The 18427-nt window shown below is 49.5% G+C and overlaps 1 protein-coding gene across 2 annotated transcripts in view; it reads left to right on the top strand.

Moving 5' to 3' along the window:
- LOC139366585 (catenin alpha-1-like) overlaps nucleotides 1-18427 on the top strand; it is a 219630-nt gene that overhangs the window by 162912 nt on the left and 38291 nt on the right. For both annotated transcript variants that reach the window (XM_071104258.1, XM_071104259.1), the window contains exons 16-17: nucleotides 2844-3025; nucleotides 11684-11789. In XM_071104258.1, the coding sequence (XP_070960359.1) occupies nucleotides 2844-3025; nucleotides 11684-11789 (288 nt within the window). The remainder of the gene's footprint in view (nucleotides 1-2843; nucleotides 3026-11683; nucleotides 11790-18427) is intronic.

Raw genomic sequence — 18427 nt, 5'->3', positions numbered from 1 at the left:
CCGACAGACAGACAGAGACACAGACAGAGACACAGACAGAGACACAGACAGAGACACAGACAGAGACACAGACAGAGACACAGACAGAGACACAGACAGAGACAGAGACACAGACACAGAGAGAGACACAGACAGAGACACAGACAGAGACACAGACAGAGACACAGACAGAGACACAGACAGAGACAGAGACAGAGACAGAGACAGAGACAGAGACACAGACAGAGACACAGACAGACACAGACAGAGACACAGACAGAGACACAGACAGAGACACAGACAGAGACACAGACAGAGACACAGACAGAGACACACACAGACAGAGACACACACAGACAGAGACACACACAGACAGACAGACACACACAGACAGACAGACACACAGACAGACACACACAGACACACACAGACAGACACACACAGACAGACACACACAGACAGACACACACAGACACACACAGACACACACAGACAGACAGACAGACACAGACAGACAGACACAGTGACAGACAGACAGACAGACAGACAGACAGACAGACAGACAGACAGACACAGACAGACACAGTGACAGACAGACAGTGACAGACAGACACAGTGACAGACAGACACAGTGACAGACAGACACAGTGACAGACAGACACAGTGACAGACAGACAGACAGACAGACAGAGTGACAGACAGACAGACAGACAGTCTACTACACATCTCTATAGTACTACAGACACACCAAAGTAGAACAGTCTTCTAGGAAATATTTTGCTCCACTAAAAAGATTTTGTCAATGTCATGATTCCTCTTGTCTCTCCCGTAGCATGCGAACACACACACACACACACACACACACACACACACACACACACACTACAGACTCACTCCAAAGGGAGTTGTGATAAGTAATCTCTGGCTAAAAGCTACAACTAACTGCTTGCTGCTATTTTGTCTATTAGGATACTGGTCTCGACAAAGATCTCAGCGCTGAACCGTCCCTATTACAGTCTGAACTAGCTATATCCCCTCTGCTATATCCCCTCTGCTATATCCCCTCTGCTATATCCCCTCTGCTATATCCCCTCTGCTATATCCCCTCTGCTATATCCCCTCTGCTATATCCCCTGTGCTATATCCCCTGTGCTATATCCCCTGTGCTGTATCCCCTGTGCTATATCCCGTCTACTATATCTCCTCTGCTATATCCCCTCTGCTATATCCCCTCTGCTGTATCCCCTCTGCTGTATCCCCTCTGCTGTATCCCCTCTGCTGTATCCCCTCTGCTATATCCCCTCTGCTATATCCCCTCTGCTATATCCCCTGTGCTGTATCCCCTGTTCTGTATCCCCTGTGCTATATCCCCTGTGCTATATCCCCTGTGCTATATCCCCTGTGCTATATCCCCTGTGCTATATCCCCTGAGCTATATCCCCTGTGCTCTATCCCCTGTGCTCTATCCCCTGTGCTCTATCCCCTGTGCTCTATCCCCTGTGCTCTATCCCCTGTGCTCTATCCCCTGTGCTCTATCCCCTGTGCTCTATCCCCTGTGCTCTATCCCCTGTGCTCTATCCCCTGTGCTCTATCCCCTGTGCTGTATCTCCTGTGCTGTATCTCCTCTGCTGTATCCCCTCTGCTGTATCCCCTATGCTATATCCCCTCTGCTATATCCCCTCTGCTATATCCCCTCTGCTATTTTCCTTGTACTGTCCTGCTCTCTGGTCCAGGCTGTCACAGCCCAGCTTCCCCCGTGCTCTCTGGTCCAGGCTGTCACAACCCAGCTTCCCCCGTGCTCTCTGGTCCAGGCTGTCACAACCCAGCTTCCCCCGTGCTCTCTGGTCCAGGCTGTCACAACCCAGCTTCCCCCGTGCTCTCTGGTCCAGGCTGTCACAACCCAGCTTCCCCCGTGCTCTCTGGTCCAGGCTGTCACTGCCCAGCTTCCCCCGTGCTCTCTGGTCCAGGCTGTCTTAGCCCAGCTTCCCCCGTGCTCTCTGGTCCAGGCTGTCTTAGCCCAGTTTCCCCCGTGCTCTCTGGTCCAGGCTGTCTTAGCCCAGCTTCCCCGTGCTCTCTGGTCCAGGCTGTCTTAGCCCAGCTTCCCCTTGCTCTCTGGTCCAGGCTGTCACAGCCCAGCTTCCCCCGTGCTCTCTGGTCCAGGCTGTCACTGCCCAGCTTCCCCCGTGCTCTCTGGTCCAGGCTGTCACTGCCCAGCTTCCCCCCTGCTCTCTGGTCCAGGCTGTCACTGCCCAGCTTCCCCCGTGCTCTCTGGTCCAGGCTGTCACTGCCCAGCTTCCCCCGTGCTCTCTGGTCCAGGCTGTCACTGCCCAGCTTCCCCCGTGCTCTCTGGTCCAGGCTGTCACTGCCCAGCTTCCCCCGTGCTCTCTGGTCCAGGCTGTCACAGCCCAGCTTCCCCCGTGCTCTCTGGTCCAGGCTGTCACTGCCCAGCTTCCCCAGATATATATGTATTTTAATTAAAAGGCTAACCAAAATGCCGCTTCACTGGTGAGGAGTTGTGGTATTGTGTACTGTCATTTATTCATCTGTCATAGTACTCTCTCTCTCCTTTCCTCCTCTACCAGGCTATAACAGCTCAGTGTACTGTTTTAACCATCTCCTCCTCTACCAGGCTATAACAGCTCAGTGTACTGTTATAACTCTCTCCTCCTCTACCAGACTATAACAGCTCAGTGTACTGTTATAACTCTCTCCTCCTCTACCAGGCTATAACAGCTCAGTGTACTGTTATAACTCTCTCCACCTCTACCAGACTATAACAGCTCGGTGTACTCTTTTTCCTCTCTCCTCCTCTACCAGGCTATAACAGCTCAGTGTACTGTTTTTCCTCTCCCCTCCTCTACCAGGCTATCATGGCCCAGCTGCCCCAGGAGCAGAAGGCTAAGATCGCTGAGCAGGTGGCCAGTTTCCAGGAGGAGAAGAGCAAGCTGGACGCTGAGGTGTCCAAGTGGGACGACTCCGGCAACGACATCATCGTCCTGGCCAAACAGATGTGTATGATCATGATGGAGATGACGGACTTCACCAGGTATGGAGGGGGGACGGAGCAGAGGGGTGTGTTGGGGGGGGGGGGTTGGGAGGTACTGGAGGAGCAGGGTTTGTTGTGGGGTACTGGAGGAGCAGGGTGGGCTGGGGGGTACTGGAAGACCAGGGTGGGCTGGGGGTTACTGGAGGAGCTGGGGGTTACTGGAGGAGCTGGGGGGTACTGGAGGAGCTGGGGGGTACTGGGAGGAGCTGTTGGGGTACTGGAGGAGCTGGGTGTCTGTCTGGCCAGTCGAGGCCTGTAGTAAGTTGGTATCGGTCTGGCCGGTCGATGTCTGTAGTAAGTCGGTATCTGTCTGGCCGGTCGAGGTCTGTAGTAAGTCGGTATCTGTCTGGCCGGTCGAGGTCTGTAGTAAGTTGGTATCTGTCTGGCCGGTCGATGTCTGTAGTAAGTCGGTATCTGTCTGGCCGGTCGAGGTCTGTAGTAAGTTGGTATCTGTCTGGCCAGTCGAGGCCTGTAACTGGACTGTAGTAAATGTGACAGATAGACAAGACCTTAGGCTCTGTGGCTCATCACCGGAGTGCCATGGCCAGCCATCTGCTCAGTAAAACGTGTGTTGGGAGGGGGCTGTGTGTTTGAGAGAATATATTTCTCTGTGTGTGTGTGTGTGAGAGAGAGTGGGTAGGTGTGTCGTCTTTTGCTTGCGGGAAGAGGTGTGTCTGTGTGTGTGTGCGCACATACATCTTCCTCTATGAATTTAAAGTGACTCATTCAGGCGACATTGTGCCTGGAACCAAAGCAAAGCTCTCGGTCTCTCTGCCTGCATGTCTCTCAATTTCCACCTCTTTAAAGGAGTTGTCAATGAAATGTCTGGATTCTCCAGTCAGATCTCCCCTGACGCTGTCGTCACTCTGTCAGCACAAGCCAAGGCATTGTCCTGAGCACAACACCATGATATTGAACATGAAAACACTTAGTTTGCCTTCCTCCATCCATCCAGCCCCCTTCTCCCTGCTTCCTTTTCCATCCAGTCCTCTACTCCCTCCTTCCTCCATCCATCCAGCCCCCTTCTCCCTGCTTCCTTTGTCCATCCAGCCCCCTACTTCCTTCTTCCTCCATCCAGCCCTCTGCCCCCTGCTTCCTTTTCCATCCAGCCCTCTACTCCCTCCTTCCTCCATCCATCCAGCCCTCTACTCCCTCCTTCCTCCATCCATCCAGCCCCCTTCTCCCTGCTTCCTCCATCCATCCAGCCCTCTACTACCTCCTTCCTCCATCCATCCAGCCCCCTTCTCCCTGCTTCCTCCATCCATCCAGCCCTCTACTCCCTCCTTCCTTCCTCCATCCATCCAGCCCTCTACTCCCTCCTTCCTTCCTCCATCATCCAGCCCTCTACTCCCTCCTTCCTTCCTCCATCCATCCAGCCCTCTACTCCCTCCTTCCTTCCTCCATCCATCCAGCCCTCTACTCCCTCCTTCCTTCCTCCATCATCCAGCCCTCTACTCCCTCCTTTCTTCCTCCATCCATCCAGCCCTCTACTCCCTCTTTCCTTCCTCCATCCATCCAGCCCTCTACTCCCTCCTTCCTTCCTCCATCCATCCAGCCCTCTACTCCCTCCTTCCCTCCTCCATCATCCAGCCCTCTACTCCCTCCTTTCTTCCTCCATCCATCCAGCCCTCTACTCCCTCTTTCCTTCCTCCATCCATCCAGCCCTCTACTCCCTCCTTCCTTCCTCCATCATCCAGCCCTCTACTCCCTCCTTCCTTCCTCCATCCATCCAGCCCTCTACTCCCTCCTTTCTTCCTCCATCCATACAGCCCTCTACTCCCTCCTTCCTTCCTCCATCCATCCAGCCCTCTACTCCCTCCTTCCTCCATCATCCAGCCCTCTACTCCCTCTTTCCTTCCTCCATCCATCCAGCCCTCTACTCCCTCCTTCCTTCCTCCATCCATCCAGCCCTCTACTCCCTCCTTCCCCCCTCCATCATCCAGCCCTCTACTCCCTCCTTTCTTCCTCCATCCATCCAGCCCTCTACTCCCTCCTTCCTTCCTCCATCCATCCAGCCCTCTACTCCCTCCTTCCTTCCTCCATCCATCCAGCCCTCTACTCCCTCCTTCCTTCCTCCATCCATCCAGCCCTCTACTCCCTCCTTTCTTCCTCCATCCATACAGCCCTCTACTCCCTCCTTCCTTCCTCCATCCATCCAGCCCTCTACTCCCTCCTTCCTCCATCATCCAGCCCTCTACTCCCTCCTTCCTTCCTCCATCCATCCAGCCCTCTACTCCCTCCTTCCTTCCTCCATCCATCCAGCCCTCTACTCCCTCCTTTCTTCCTCCATCCATCCAGCCCTCTACTCCCTCCTTCCTTCCTCCATCCATCCAGCCCTCTACTCCCTCCTTCCTTCCTCCATCCATCCAGCCCTCTACTCCCTCCTTTCTTCCTCCATCCATCCAGCCCTCTACTCCCTCCTTCCTTCCTCCATCCATCCAGCCCTCTACTCCCTCCTTCCTTCCTCCATCCATCCAGCCCTCTACTCCTTCCTTCCTCCATCCATCCAGCCCTCTACTCCCTCCTTTCTTCCTCCATCCATCCAGCCCTCTACTCCCTCCTTTCTTCCTCCATCCATCCAGCCCTCTACTCCCTCCTTCCTTCCTCCATCCATCCAGCCCTCTACTCCCTCCTTTCTTCCTCCATCCATCCAGCCCTCTACTCCCTCCTTCCTTCCTCCATCCATCCAGCCCTCTACTCCCTCCTTCCTTCCTCCATCCATCCAACCCCTACTCCCTTCCTTCAGGTCAGGCTGCTGAGGCAAATGCCTAGAATCGTCCAGCTTCAATCAGCCAGCCAGACTTTACCACTTCTGATCCGCGTCCCCCTGAAGTATCAGGAGAACATCCTGCCGGACAGCGGTTTCCCCTCCCAGACCCATTGTGCTGCATGCTAATGTAATGGTAATACATGCAAATGAAGCGCTGCTCTCACTTCCCCTAGCCTGCTACGCTAGGCCTGCCATTAAAACACACATGCATATGTAGTGATTCAAAACACAGCACATCTGTTCCGATGGAGATGTACATGTTTAAGAAGTGGTATTAAAGGGTCTTCTTGGAGATGGAGGACATTTTAACCATTTTTAAGGGCTTGGCACAGTCTCTTTCTAGTCTTTATACAGTGGAAAGGGATTGAAATTTGAACCAAACCCACCAATCATGTCTTGTAGATATTTCGATAGGTGAACGTTCAGATAGATCTGAGGAATTGTAGTCAGAATCAATCTCCACTCGTGTGTAAATATTTCCCAGACTAGGAAAGTGTGTGTGAGTGACTGAGGTCTCTGTGTAATGGTTTCCTACACCGTGTCACCTGCAGCAGAGAGAGCGAGAGAGAGCGCTACTTTAGTCCACGCCCAAATGATTGACTCTCAACCTTGTCTTCAGACAGAAAGCGCCAGCAATGTTAAATCAGTCAGTAGGAAATTGATTTGGGCCTTTTTCTAGTATGTCTACCATCCTAGCTCTCTCTACACAGCCTGGTGTTTGACTGTTACTGCCTAGCTCTCTCTGCACAGCCTGTTACTGCCTAGCTCTCTCTACACAGCCTGTTACTGCCTAGCTCTCTCTACACAGCATGTTACTGCCTAGCTCTCTCTACACAGCCTGTTACTGCCTAGCTCTCTCTACACAGCCTGTTACTGCCTAGCTCTCTCTACACAGCCTGGTGTTTGACTGTTACTGCCTAGGTGGTGCCACCCACCCTGCTGCATATGGCTACGTCCCAAACGGAACCCTATCCCTTATATAGTGCACTACCCACCGAATGGCCCCTGTATAGTACACTACCAGCAGCTTGTAATGAGTAAGACATGTGTAGCCCGGAAGCATGTGGCAGATGTGACCCGATTCACAGGAGAGCCGTTTTGAACGTAAAAAATATTTTTTTAATCAAAATGCAGTTTTTTGGGGGGGTTGGGCAGAATGCTTTCTCGAACATGACCTTTCATGTGCCCTAATAACAAACCTGTATGCCATTTTATACATATGTATACATTTAGTTAAATTACGAGTGAAAAAGTCAGCAACCTTCCCACTAGCCGTGATTTGGCTGAGATAATGAGTGGGCTGGACATGCCGAGAGATGAGTTTGGATTGGTCGGCCATATAGAAGGCTTCTGTCTGTTGTGTTTGTGGAGCTGCGTAAGTGTTGCTCTGCTTTCTGCAGGACTGAGTTTTGAAATGGGTGGAATTAGAGTATGATCACTGAAGAGATGGAGAAAACACCTGTCTCTGGATTACATCTTCAAACTAAGGGCAGCCATGGCATGTCGGTCCTGACAGGGAGACATGTCGTTCCTGACAGGGAGACATGTCGGTCCTGACAGGGAGACATGTCGGTGTATGGTGGTAGAGGTGATGACTGGCCCAGTGTCTGAATATGGTGGTAGAGGTGATGACTGGCCCAGTGTCTGAATATGGTGGTAGAGGTGATGACTGGCCCAGTGTCTGAATATGGAGGTAGAGGTGATGACTGGCCCAGTGTCTGAATATGGTGGTAGAGGTGATGACTGGCCCAGTGTCTGAATATGGAGGTAGAGGTGATGACTGGCCCAGTGCTAGCGGTGTGTTGAGTTCTATCCAGCCTTCTCTCTCTGTCCCTCCCATCTCTCTATCCAGCCTTCTTTCTGTCCTACCCTCGGTCTGTTCCTCCTTCTCCCATCTCTCTATCCACCCTTCTCTCGCTGTCCCGCTATCTTTTTATCCACCTTCTGTCTGTCCCACCCTCTGTCTACCCTTCTGTCTGTCCCACCCTCTGTCTACCCTTCTGTCTGTCCCACCCTCTGTCTACCCTTCTGTCTGTCCCACCCTCTGTCTACCCTTCTGTCTGTCCCACTCTCTGTCTACGCTTCTGTCTGTCCCACTCTCTGTCTACCCTTCTGTCTGCCCCACCCTCTGTCTACCCTTCTGTCTGTCCCTCTCTGTCTACCCTTCTGTCTGTCCCACTCTCTGTCTACCCTTCTGTCTGTCCCACTCTCTGTCTACCCTTCTGTCTGTCCCACTCTCTGTCTACCCTTCTGTCTGTCCCACCCTCTGTCTACCCTTCTGTCTGTCCCACCCTCTGTCTACCCTTCTGTCTGTCCCACTCTCTGTCTACCCTTCTGTCTGTCCCACTCTGTCTACCCTTCTGTCTGTCCCACCCTCTGTCTACCCTTCTGTCTGTCCCACCCTCTGTCTACCCTTCTGTCTGTCCCACCCTCTGTCTACCCGTCTGTCTGTGGGGGGGGGGGGTCTTTAGCTCAATACTGCCTGTGAGAAGTGATGCACGTTTGGAGTAATACAATCGTTCAGAAGTACTCGACTGAAGAGAGCAGAGACAACCGATTGGCTAGTTACAGCATCAGCGCGCCCTCTGTAAAGACAGCAGAGAGTAGGACGGGGGGGGGTGAGACTTCTGACCACGGAGACCGGGGGGGTGAGACTCCTGACCACGGAGACCGGGGGGGTGAGACTCCTGACCACGGAGACCGGGGGGGTGAGACTTCTGACCATTGAGACCGGGGGGGTGAGACTCCTGACCACGGAGACCGGACCACTTCATGAGCTATAACCAAAAAACATCTGGCGTTTGTAAAGTCTGAGGTGAGGGAGGAAGTGTAGTGGAAGTATTGTTCGCGTTGAGTATCCTGCTAGCTGGATCGAATTCTCCCGTTAGCTAGCCAGAGAAATGTTGAGCAACATTAGCCAACTTAACTGATCAAATATTTGAGTTTATGGTGTTACAATTAGCTGGCTTATGAAGTCAGACAAAACTGTTAGCTAACGTTACAACATCTGATGAGCTAACCTTAGTAACAACATCAGATGAGCTAACCTTAGTAACAACATCAGATGAGCTAACCCTAGTAACAACATCAGATGAGCTAACCCTAGTAACAACATCAGATGAGCTAACCTTAGTAACAACATCAGATGAGCTAACCTTAGTAACAACATCAGATGAGCTAACCTTAGTAACAACATCAGATGAGCTAACCTTAGTAACCTAACCAATATTAACTGGTGTACGAGACTCCTTGCCGTTCCTCAAGTTATAAAGTGTTAGTTGCTTACTGGACCCTGGCCATCTGTGTGAAATGTTAACTAGCCAACAAAACCTAATGTTTTCCCTCTACAGTATGTGGTTAATTTTCAGAATGAGAGAATTAGGTGAAAATGAGGCGTTGCTTGTTAAACAAGTGGATTCAGGGATCAGGTGTAGCTGGAGCCGGGCCTGGTTTAAACTGGATGCTACCATAGAGGTGAAAGGAAGACCACACACTTTCTCTCTCCCTGTTTCAATACAGTGGATGAAAAGGGGGTATGCTGGGTGTTACTCTCTGCCTGAAAGAGATCATTTATGCCAACAAAGGGTATTGTGCTCTGCTGTCACATTGTAGAACAGACGTCCACAGGCAGAAAGTGTTCAATGTAATAATGTGCAGTGCAGCCCAAATATATTGCTTTTTGTTGTGTTGAACTTGACAGTAACACTGTGTGTTTCTGTGTGAGAGAGGGGGTATTATTACATGTGTTACTCAGTGGACGTTATTTCTGCGCACGTGAAGCCTTGTGCACTTGATCGATGTCTACTATAGTGGCCACTATAACAGAGCAACAATAAATAGAATGCCTGTTTGTTTCATTCTATTTCTACTTTTAAGATGTTTTTTTGCCAAGTGCAAATATTTATTTTTATATTTATATAAGAGTTCTATTATAAAGGCTGTCATGGTAACAATCATTCTATTATAAAGGCTGTCATGGTAACAATCATTCTATTATAAAGGCTGTCGTGGTAACAATCATTCTATTATAATTGTATTTATTGTAACAGCTGTCATGGAAACAGGACTTTATTGTAACAGCTGTCATGGTAACAGGCCTTCTATTGTAACAACTGTCATGGTAACAGGCCTTCTATTGTAACAGCTGTCATGGAAACAGGACTTTGTTGTAACAGCTGTCATGGTAACAGGCCTTCTATTGTAACGGCTGTCATGGTAACAGGCCTTCTATTGTGTAACGTCTGTCATGGTAACAGGCATTCTATTGTAACGGCTGTCATGGTAACAGGCATTCTATTGTAACGGCTGTCATGGTAACAGGCCTTCTATTGTAACAGCTGTCATGGTAACAGGCCTTCTATTGTAACGGCTGTCATGGTAACATGCCTTCTATTGTAACGGCTGTCATGGTAACATGCCTTCTATTGTAACGGCTGTCATGGTAACAGGCATTCTATTGTAACAACTGTCATGGTAACAGGCCTTCTATTGTAACAGCTGTCATGGAAACAGGCCTTCTATTGTAACGGCTGTCATGGAAACAGGCCTTCTATTGTAACGGCTGTCATGGCTAACTGCAATATTGTTTTTTTTGCATTTGCAGTAGGGGAGGGGGGTTCTCTAACACTAAATGTTATTTTACAGTTATAAGGGAGGTGTAATATTATATTTAGTTGTTGATGATGCTATATTTAGAAAAACATGTCATTTCAGGCCGTATTCATAGTTTTGTTGAATAGGAAATTCATTAAATATAGTATTTAATTGTCATTTATACCTGAGGTCGTGTCCTCTAAAGTGAGTAGAAGTATCAGTAACCAGAAAGGTGAGATTGGAACCTTAAAGTACGCAGCATTATTAGTTGTTTATGGACTCTAATTATAAATAATTACTTTTGGGGAATGTGTAGATTACATTTTCGTTACATTTAGTTACATTTTAGTTACATTTTCGTGTTAACAGGCTAACAGTCTGAACAGGCTAAAGGTTTGGGATCAATTTAAATCCAGGCACTTTAACAGGCACTAGTCATTAGAGGATTCTGCGTCCAGAGTGGTTCCCTATTTCCTAGTGCACTACTTTTGGGTCCTGGTCAAATGTAGTGCATGATATGTGGTGCGCGATATGTGGTGCGCGATATGTGGTGCGCGCTATGTGGTGCGCGCTATAGGGCAAAGTTTTCCATATGATGTGCTGTGTGTATACCATAACACATCCCCATATCCATACCATCTGTCAGAGAGAGAGAACATATACATTCTTCAGAAACAGACTGCATGATGAGATGCTGCTGAATATTAGATGAGAGTGGATGGACTGTATCATGTGTTCCCAGGGGCAAAGGTCTGTTGAAGAGGTGTGTATGGATGTAGTCAGTGTATGAAAGGTGTGTGTACTGTGTATGAACAGCAGGTTGATGTGGATCTTGTCTTCCCAGGGGTAGAGGTTTGTTGAAGAGGTGTGTGTGTGTGTGTGTGTACAGCAGACTGATGTGTGTGTGTGTCCTGTGTTCCCAGGGGTAGAGGTCCGTTGAAGAGGTGTGTGTGTGTGTGTGTGTGTGTGTGTGTGAACAGCAGACTGATGTGTGTGTGTGTCCTGTGTTCCCAGGGGTAGAGGTCCATTGAAGAGGTGTGTGTGTGTGTGTGTGTGTGTGTACAGCAGACTGATGTGTGTGTGTATGTGTGTGTGTGTGTGTGTGTGTGTGTGTGTGTGTAACAGCAGACTGTGTGTGTGTAAACAGCAGACTGATGTGTGTGTGTGTGTACAGCAGACTGATGCGTGTGTGTGTGTGTGTGTGAACAGCAGACTGATGTGTGTGTGTGAACAGCAGACTGATGTGTGTGTGTGTGTGAACAGCAGACTGATGTGTGTGTGTCCTGTGTTCCCAGGGGTAAAGGACCGTTGAAGAATACCTCTGATGTCATCAGTGCTGCTAAGAAGATTGCTGAGGCTGGATCCAGGATGGATAAACTGGGCCGGACCATCGCAGACCAGGTAGATTACGCTGTTCCATATCTCACCATCTAGAACTTTCCCTTTATCCTTTCCTCTCTCTTCCTCCCTCCCTCTTCCTCCCTCCTCTAGTCTGTTTCTCTCGCTATCTCTCTTTCAATCCCCGTCTTGCTTCTCTGCCCCATCCCCCCTACTCTCTATCCCCCTCTCCTCTATCCCCATGTCCCCTCATCCCAGACATGAAAACACATATCCATCGATCTATCCCTCCATCCCAGACTGTGTGTAGAGTGTGTGTGTGTTTGTGTAGAGTGTGTGTGTGTGTGTTTGTGTAGAGTGTGTGTGTGTGTGTTTGTGTAGAGTGTGTGTGTGTTTGTGTAGAGTGTGTGTGTAGAGTGTGTGTGTGTGTGTGTAGAGTGTGTGTGTGTGTGTGTGTGTAGAGTGTGTGTGTGTGTGTAGAGTGCGCGTGTAAACACAAATGTTCCCGAGAATATAATACTTTTCCCACAAAAAACAGGAAGTGTCATTATAAATCATTTAAATGTCTGGATCTGATTATAGCTTTGATTAGCATGAACGTTCAAACCTGATGCTACTTGAGCCTGACGAGCCCTACATTAAATACATTGTATGTGCTCAATCCTAAAAATAAAAAAAAATGTGAAGGCCAGAATTGATTGTCCCGTTATCCAATAGATAGCTACATATGATAGATTATAGGCTACCGCACATTACGCACATCAGCAAAAACCACGAAGGGCCATAATGTATGCTCTCCTGGGTAAATAAATGAATTTTAGCGTCAGTAATCTGTTGGAGTGTGGGCTGTATTACTCTACGGTATTATATGGACTGGGATTGGGCGCCCTGTTCAAACCATGACGCTGGGAGAGGACACGCAATGTTGGACATGTGGCCTGCAAAGTTACAATTGATAGGCGAGTAAATTTGATTTAAATGTTGAAATGTAATAGGGCCTATTTTACCTTTATTTATTTTATTTATTTATTCATAATTAGTAGTATGGCGCATTACCTTGTTGATAATATTTCCCCCCTAATGCTGCGCGATGTGACGTTCCTATTACCACCTCTTTCTCTCTCCTTCCTTCCTCGCTCTCAACAGTTTAATGAAATGCGTTCCGTTGTCCTAATCTTCTTCATTGTATTGACTTGCATGAATAATATTGGACTGGAGTATGATGCAGATGGCCATTTTGCTTCTCTTCACAAACATTGGAATGTTTATGGGTCTGAATAAATAATTGTTTTGGATTAGGCCAGGGAGGCGGAGCCCTGTTGCCTGGGCAACACAGGGCCTCTATACACCTTGCCCCTGCTTTTTTGTGCTGTGTAGATACAACACGGGGAGGTTAAGCAGTTATCTGTTATTTAAAGCCCTTTCTCAATTGGCGTGGAGATGAGCGCCAGCCCCTTTCACAGTGGTAGTAGAGATGCCTGACAAGCTACAAGGAAGGAAGAGAGACCTGCAAGACCACCGTCATAAATAACCAACTCAAGAAAAGACAAATCCACATTTCCACCGTAAAACCCAACTCCACTCGTCAGGCTCCCTGGGAGGAAAAGGACTACACCTTTTTCTGGGACTATGGATTAGGTTTTGCTGTCCCGAGCAGTAGTACCACCCACCGACGTTTCAGAGAGAATCCTAGCCCTGTGTCTGAACACGGGTGGATCCTGTCCACCTCGTGAGTGTGTACGGCCCCCAACACTCAGATCCCTTCAAGAAGCAAAAGACAGGTGGTTAAAGGCTGAGCGTCAGCCCGGTTGGGTAAGGCGACCATAGACATCCCTGAATAAGAACACTTCTACCTGCTTGGCGACTTGAAGAGTCGGCGTAGACCACGACTCGTGGGATTGATAAACGGAAAAAAACGGGCAGCATCTCCTCAAGTTCTGCACATGCCACGACCTACGCATCACTCGTATTTCCAGACCAAAACCCACCACAACTTCTCCTGGAGCCCACTGGTCTCCCACGACCAGGTCAATGGCACCAGCTGGATCTGATCCTTACACGACGAGCCGATCTTGTGGTACCCTTCGAACCTGCAGTACCGATCTTGTGGTACCCTTCGAACCTGCAGTACTGCGCTGTGAATACCCAACTGCGCTGACTCCCTCGTGTGCTGTAGATTCTACAGACACACAAGATACCCAGAGTCGAACCGAAAAAGAGCCCCACGCATCGACAGCAGCGGATCAGTTGACCCAGCAAAAAACTGCAGCCTTCCCCTGTGCTCTAGAGGAATCCTTGACCAACCCACCTCTACCCAGCAGAAATGGGACGATCTACGATCATCCAAAGCTTTAGTTTTTTCTTGAAAGCTCTTGTCTAAAAGCTGAGAGTCCAGCGACTGGATTGAAGCCAATTCAATTGAAACCTGGAAGTAAAAGGCCCTCACCAACTTCAAAATGTAGCCCCAAACAGCAAGATCCTACACCCCCCCCCCCCTCAAGAGTGGCGTGGAAAAAACCTCAAGACACTGTGCTATTGACTGCAGCTCTGCAATGACCTCTTATCGTCTGCCTACTCAGGCAACATCAGAGGCATATATGACCGCATCGAAGAACAGCCTAGCTGGTGAAAAGCACTGGGCTTGTGATGGGATCACAGCTGAAGTCGTCAAGTGTGCTCTTCTTCAACATCTCTTCATGCTCCTGTATATGTGCTGTAGAGCTGGTTTTGTCCCTCGGGACATGAGGACTGCCAGTATTGGTCACCCTGTACAAAAAACAAAGGGTGACATAATGGATTGTAACTACTGTGGCTCTGCATCACCGGTGATCTAGTTGCTAGAGTTGCACTGAATAGAGTTCGGGTTGAAGCTCCACACAGAACTGCAGGCAGGGTTCAGATCCAGAACGTTCACCACGGACATGATCTTCTCTCTGAAACAACTCGGTGATCCCGTCTTTGTAAGCTAGTGTGGCCTACCGCTTCGCGGCTGAGCCGTTGTTGCATCCTAGACGCACTTACAGTTGACCAGGGCAGCTCTAGCAGCGCAGAAAATTTGACGAACTGACTTGTCGGGAAAGATGTCAATCGTATGACAGTGCCACGTTGAAAGTCACTGAGCTGCATTAAGGACATTCTACTGCCAGTGTTTGTCTATGGAGACTGCATGGCTGTGTGCTTGATGTTCTACACCTGTCCGTGTTTGTCTATGGAGATTGCATGGCTGTGTGCTCGATCTTCTACACCTGTCAGCAACGGGTGTGGCTGAAATAGCCTAATCCCCTAATTTGAAGGGGTGTCCACATACTCTTGTATATATAGAGTGTAGATCGATCTTGAACAGGAATATGTATCTGTTTTTGGATGCAATTTTGAATGGAATTGATGGAGAGAGTGTGGCTGCTCGTGTGTGTGCTGAATTTAAAGCAACGCTATCCGAGTGATGGGTTGTCTGAACTCTTCAGCTGCAATAAAATATATATATTTTTAAAACGTGTGTGTGTGTGTGGTGTGTGTGTGTAGCCAGGAAACACAATGTGATTCAGACGGCAGTTTGACCCAGTTTAGATTCAGTTGTCATATTTCTGAACAACAAAGAGTATTGTCTTTCATGTTCTTTTACCACAGACATTAACACTGTTCTGTTTTAATGTTGAATATGTGGCCCAGCTTCGTAGCGTTCAACCCAACGGTTTAGTCAAGTGTCACAATATTGGCTTATGTTTTTGTTTGTTAACCAAACAAAGTTTTAAAAAATTATATAAAATGATATCCTTGTTGGCATGTAAATATAAAAGCTGTTTGTTATTTATGTAAATAATGTTAGCATTTGTAGAGGGTACAGGCCTCGTTATGTATAGCAATAGGCACCAGTTCTCCTGCTCTCTGACCCTGTTATGCTAGGGGGTTAAATATTTAACATCTCCAACTCCCTCATACGTTTTTGGTATTTTTATCATATTGCTTCTCTTATCCCATTTTTTTAATTTTTGCCTCATAATTGTCCTTCCTCTTTTATAATCAGGTGTGTGTGTGTGTGTGTGTGTGTGTGTGTGTGTGTGTTAAGCTTTTCACACCCTCCTGAGTACGGGGATGCTTTTAGGAACATCCAACACACACACACACACATATTGGCTCTGAGGCTGGATGGAAGACATCTGCTGTCAACTCAGCTAGAATTAGTGCTTTAGCCTGTAGTATATTCCCTATATAGTGCACTACTTCTGACCAGGGCCCTATTCCCTTTATAGTGCACTACTTCTGACCAGGGCCCTATTCCCTATATAGTGCACTACTTCTGACCAGGGCCCTATTCCCTATATAGTGCACTACTTCTGACCAGGGCCCTATTCCCTATATAGTGCACTACTTCTGACCAGGGCCCTATTCCCTATATAGTGCACTACTTCTGACCAGGGCCCTATTCCCTATATAGGGACGACTGTTGACCCGAGCCCTATTCCATATATAGGGCACGACTGTTGACCCGAGCCCTGTTCCATATATAGGGCACGACTGTTGACCCGAGCCCTGTTCCCTGTGAGGATCTCTCCCTCATAATGTTATAATGAGCAGCCCACCTCCTGCTTTAGATACTACTGCTGTTTGATATTTTATTTAAGCAGCTCTTAGATCTCCCATGTAACGCTCTAGGAGGAGATGCCTGCCATGTCTATCACCAAGTAATAGAGCACGCCTGCTCCCAGCCGATGGTCTGATTCAGAACAGAGGGGAGGAAGGTGGGGGGGGGGGGGGCATGGATTTTATAGCCTTTGCCCCAACGTGGCTTATTAATTTTAATGAATACAATTGTATCATTCAAAGACAGCAGATGGGCACCATACAGGAGTCTATGTGCGCCCGTCAGTCCGTGCACATGTTTGTGTGTGTTAAACCAGGTGAACGCTCAGCCTTACCCAACCAGGTGAACGCTGAGCCTTATCCATCCAGGCTAAATCAGTTGAACGCTCAGCCTTATCCAACCGGGCGAACGCTCAGCCTTACCCAACCGGGCGAACGCTCAGCCTTACCCAACCGGGCAAACGCTCAGCCTTACCCAACCGGGCGAACGCTCAGCCTTACCCAACCGGGCGAACGCTCAGCCTTACCCAACCGGGCGAACGCTCAGCCTTACCCAACCGGGCGAACGCTCAGCCTTACCCAACCGGGCGAACGCTCAGCCTTACCCAACCGGGCGAACGCTCAGCCTTACCCAACCGGGCGAACGCTCAGCCTTACCCAACCGGGCGAACGCTCAGCCTTACCCAACCGGGCGAACGCTCAGCCTTACCCAACCGGGCGAACGCTCAGCCTTACCCAACCGGGCGAACGCTCAGCCTTACCCAACCGGGCGAACGCTCAGCCTTACCCAACCGGGCGAACGCTCAGCCTTACCCAACCGGGCGAACGCTCAGCCTTACCCAACCGGGCGAACGCTCAGCCTTACCCAACCGGGCGAACGCTCAGCCTTACCCAACCGGGCGAACGCTCAGCCTTACCCAACCGGGCGAACGCTCAGCCTTACCCAACCGGGCGAACGCTCAGCCTTACCCAACCGGGTGAACGCTCAGCCTTACCCAACCGGGTGAACGCTCAGCCTTACCCAACCAGGTGAACGCTCAGCCTTACCCAACCAGGCGAACGCTCAGCCTTACCCAACCAGGCGAACGCTCAGCCTTACCCAACCAGGCGAACGCTCAGCCTTACCTAACCAGGCGAACGCTCAGCCTTACCCAACCAGGCGAACGCTCAGCCTTACCCAACCAGGCGGACGCTCAGCCTTACCCAACCAGGTGAACGCTGAACCTTATCCATCCAGGCTAAAACAGGTGAACGCTCAGCCTTACCCAACCAGGCGGACGCTCAGCCTTATCCATCCAGGCTAAACCAGGTGAACGCTCAGCCTTACCCAACCGGGCGGACGCTCGCCTTAACGGCATGATAGTGTGAAAAGGGTATACCACTCACCTATAACCTATTGGTATCAGGACGTTTCCGTGTTGGTGTAGTATCTACACTGCCAGTAAAAGGAGTCACATTGCTACTAGGGAATGATATTGCTGGTGGTAATGTCATTCCTGTGTTAGAAGTAGTAGACAATCCAGAAATCAGAAATGAGAAATTGGTTCAAGCAGTTCCACATGTTTTTCCTGCTTGTGTGTTAACGAGGGCACAATCTCGCAAGCTAGGAGATGTGGTGGATTTGGCTAGTTCCATTTTTTAGATGGAGGGCAGTGGGTTGGGAGTAGTTAGATGGAGGGAGAGATGAGATGGAGGGCAGTGGGTTGGGAGTAGTTAGATGGAGGGCAGTGGTTTGGGAGTAGTTAGATGGAGGGCAGTGGGTTGGGAGTAGTTAGATGGAGGGCAGTGGGTTGGGAGTAGTTAGATGGAGGGCAGTGGGTTGGGAGTAGTTAGATGGAGGGAGAGATGAGATGGAGGGCAGTGGGTTAGGAGTAGTTAGAGGGAGAGATGAGATGGAGGGCAGTGGGTTAGGAGTAGTTAGATGGAGGGAGAGATGAGATGGAGGGCAGTGGGTTGGGAGTAGTTAGATGGAGGGCAGTGGGTTGGGAGTAGTTAGATGGAGGGAGAGATGAGATGGAGAGCAGTGGGTTGGGAGGAGTTAGATGGAGGGCAGTGGGTTGGGAGTAGTTAGATGGAGGGCAGTGGGTTAGGAGTAGTTAGATGGAGGGCAGTGGGTTGGG

The sequence above is a fragment of the Oncorhynchus clarkii genome, chromosome 14 (assembly GCF_045791955.1).
Source record: "Oncorhynchus clarkii lewisi isolate Uvic-CL-2024 chromosome 14, UVic_Ocla_1.0, whole genome shotgun sequence".
NCBI classification, from domain to species: domain Eukaryota; kingdom Metazoa; phylum Chordata; class Actinopteri; order Salmoniformes; family Salmonidae; genus Oncorhynchus; species Oncorhynchus clarkii.
The sequence above is the reverse complement of the archived record's forward strand: the minus strand, read 5'-3'. Positions and strand labels throughout refer to the sequence as shown.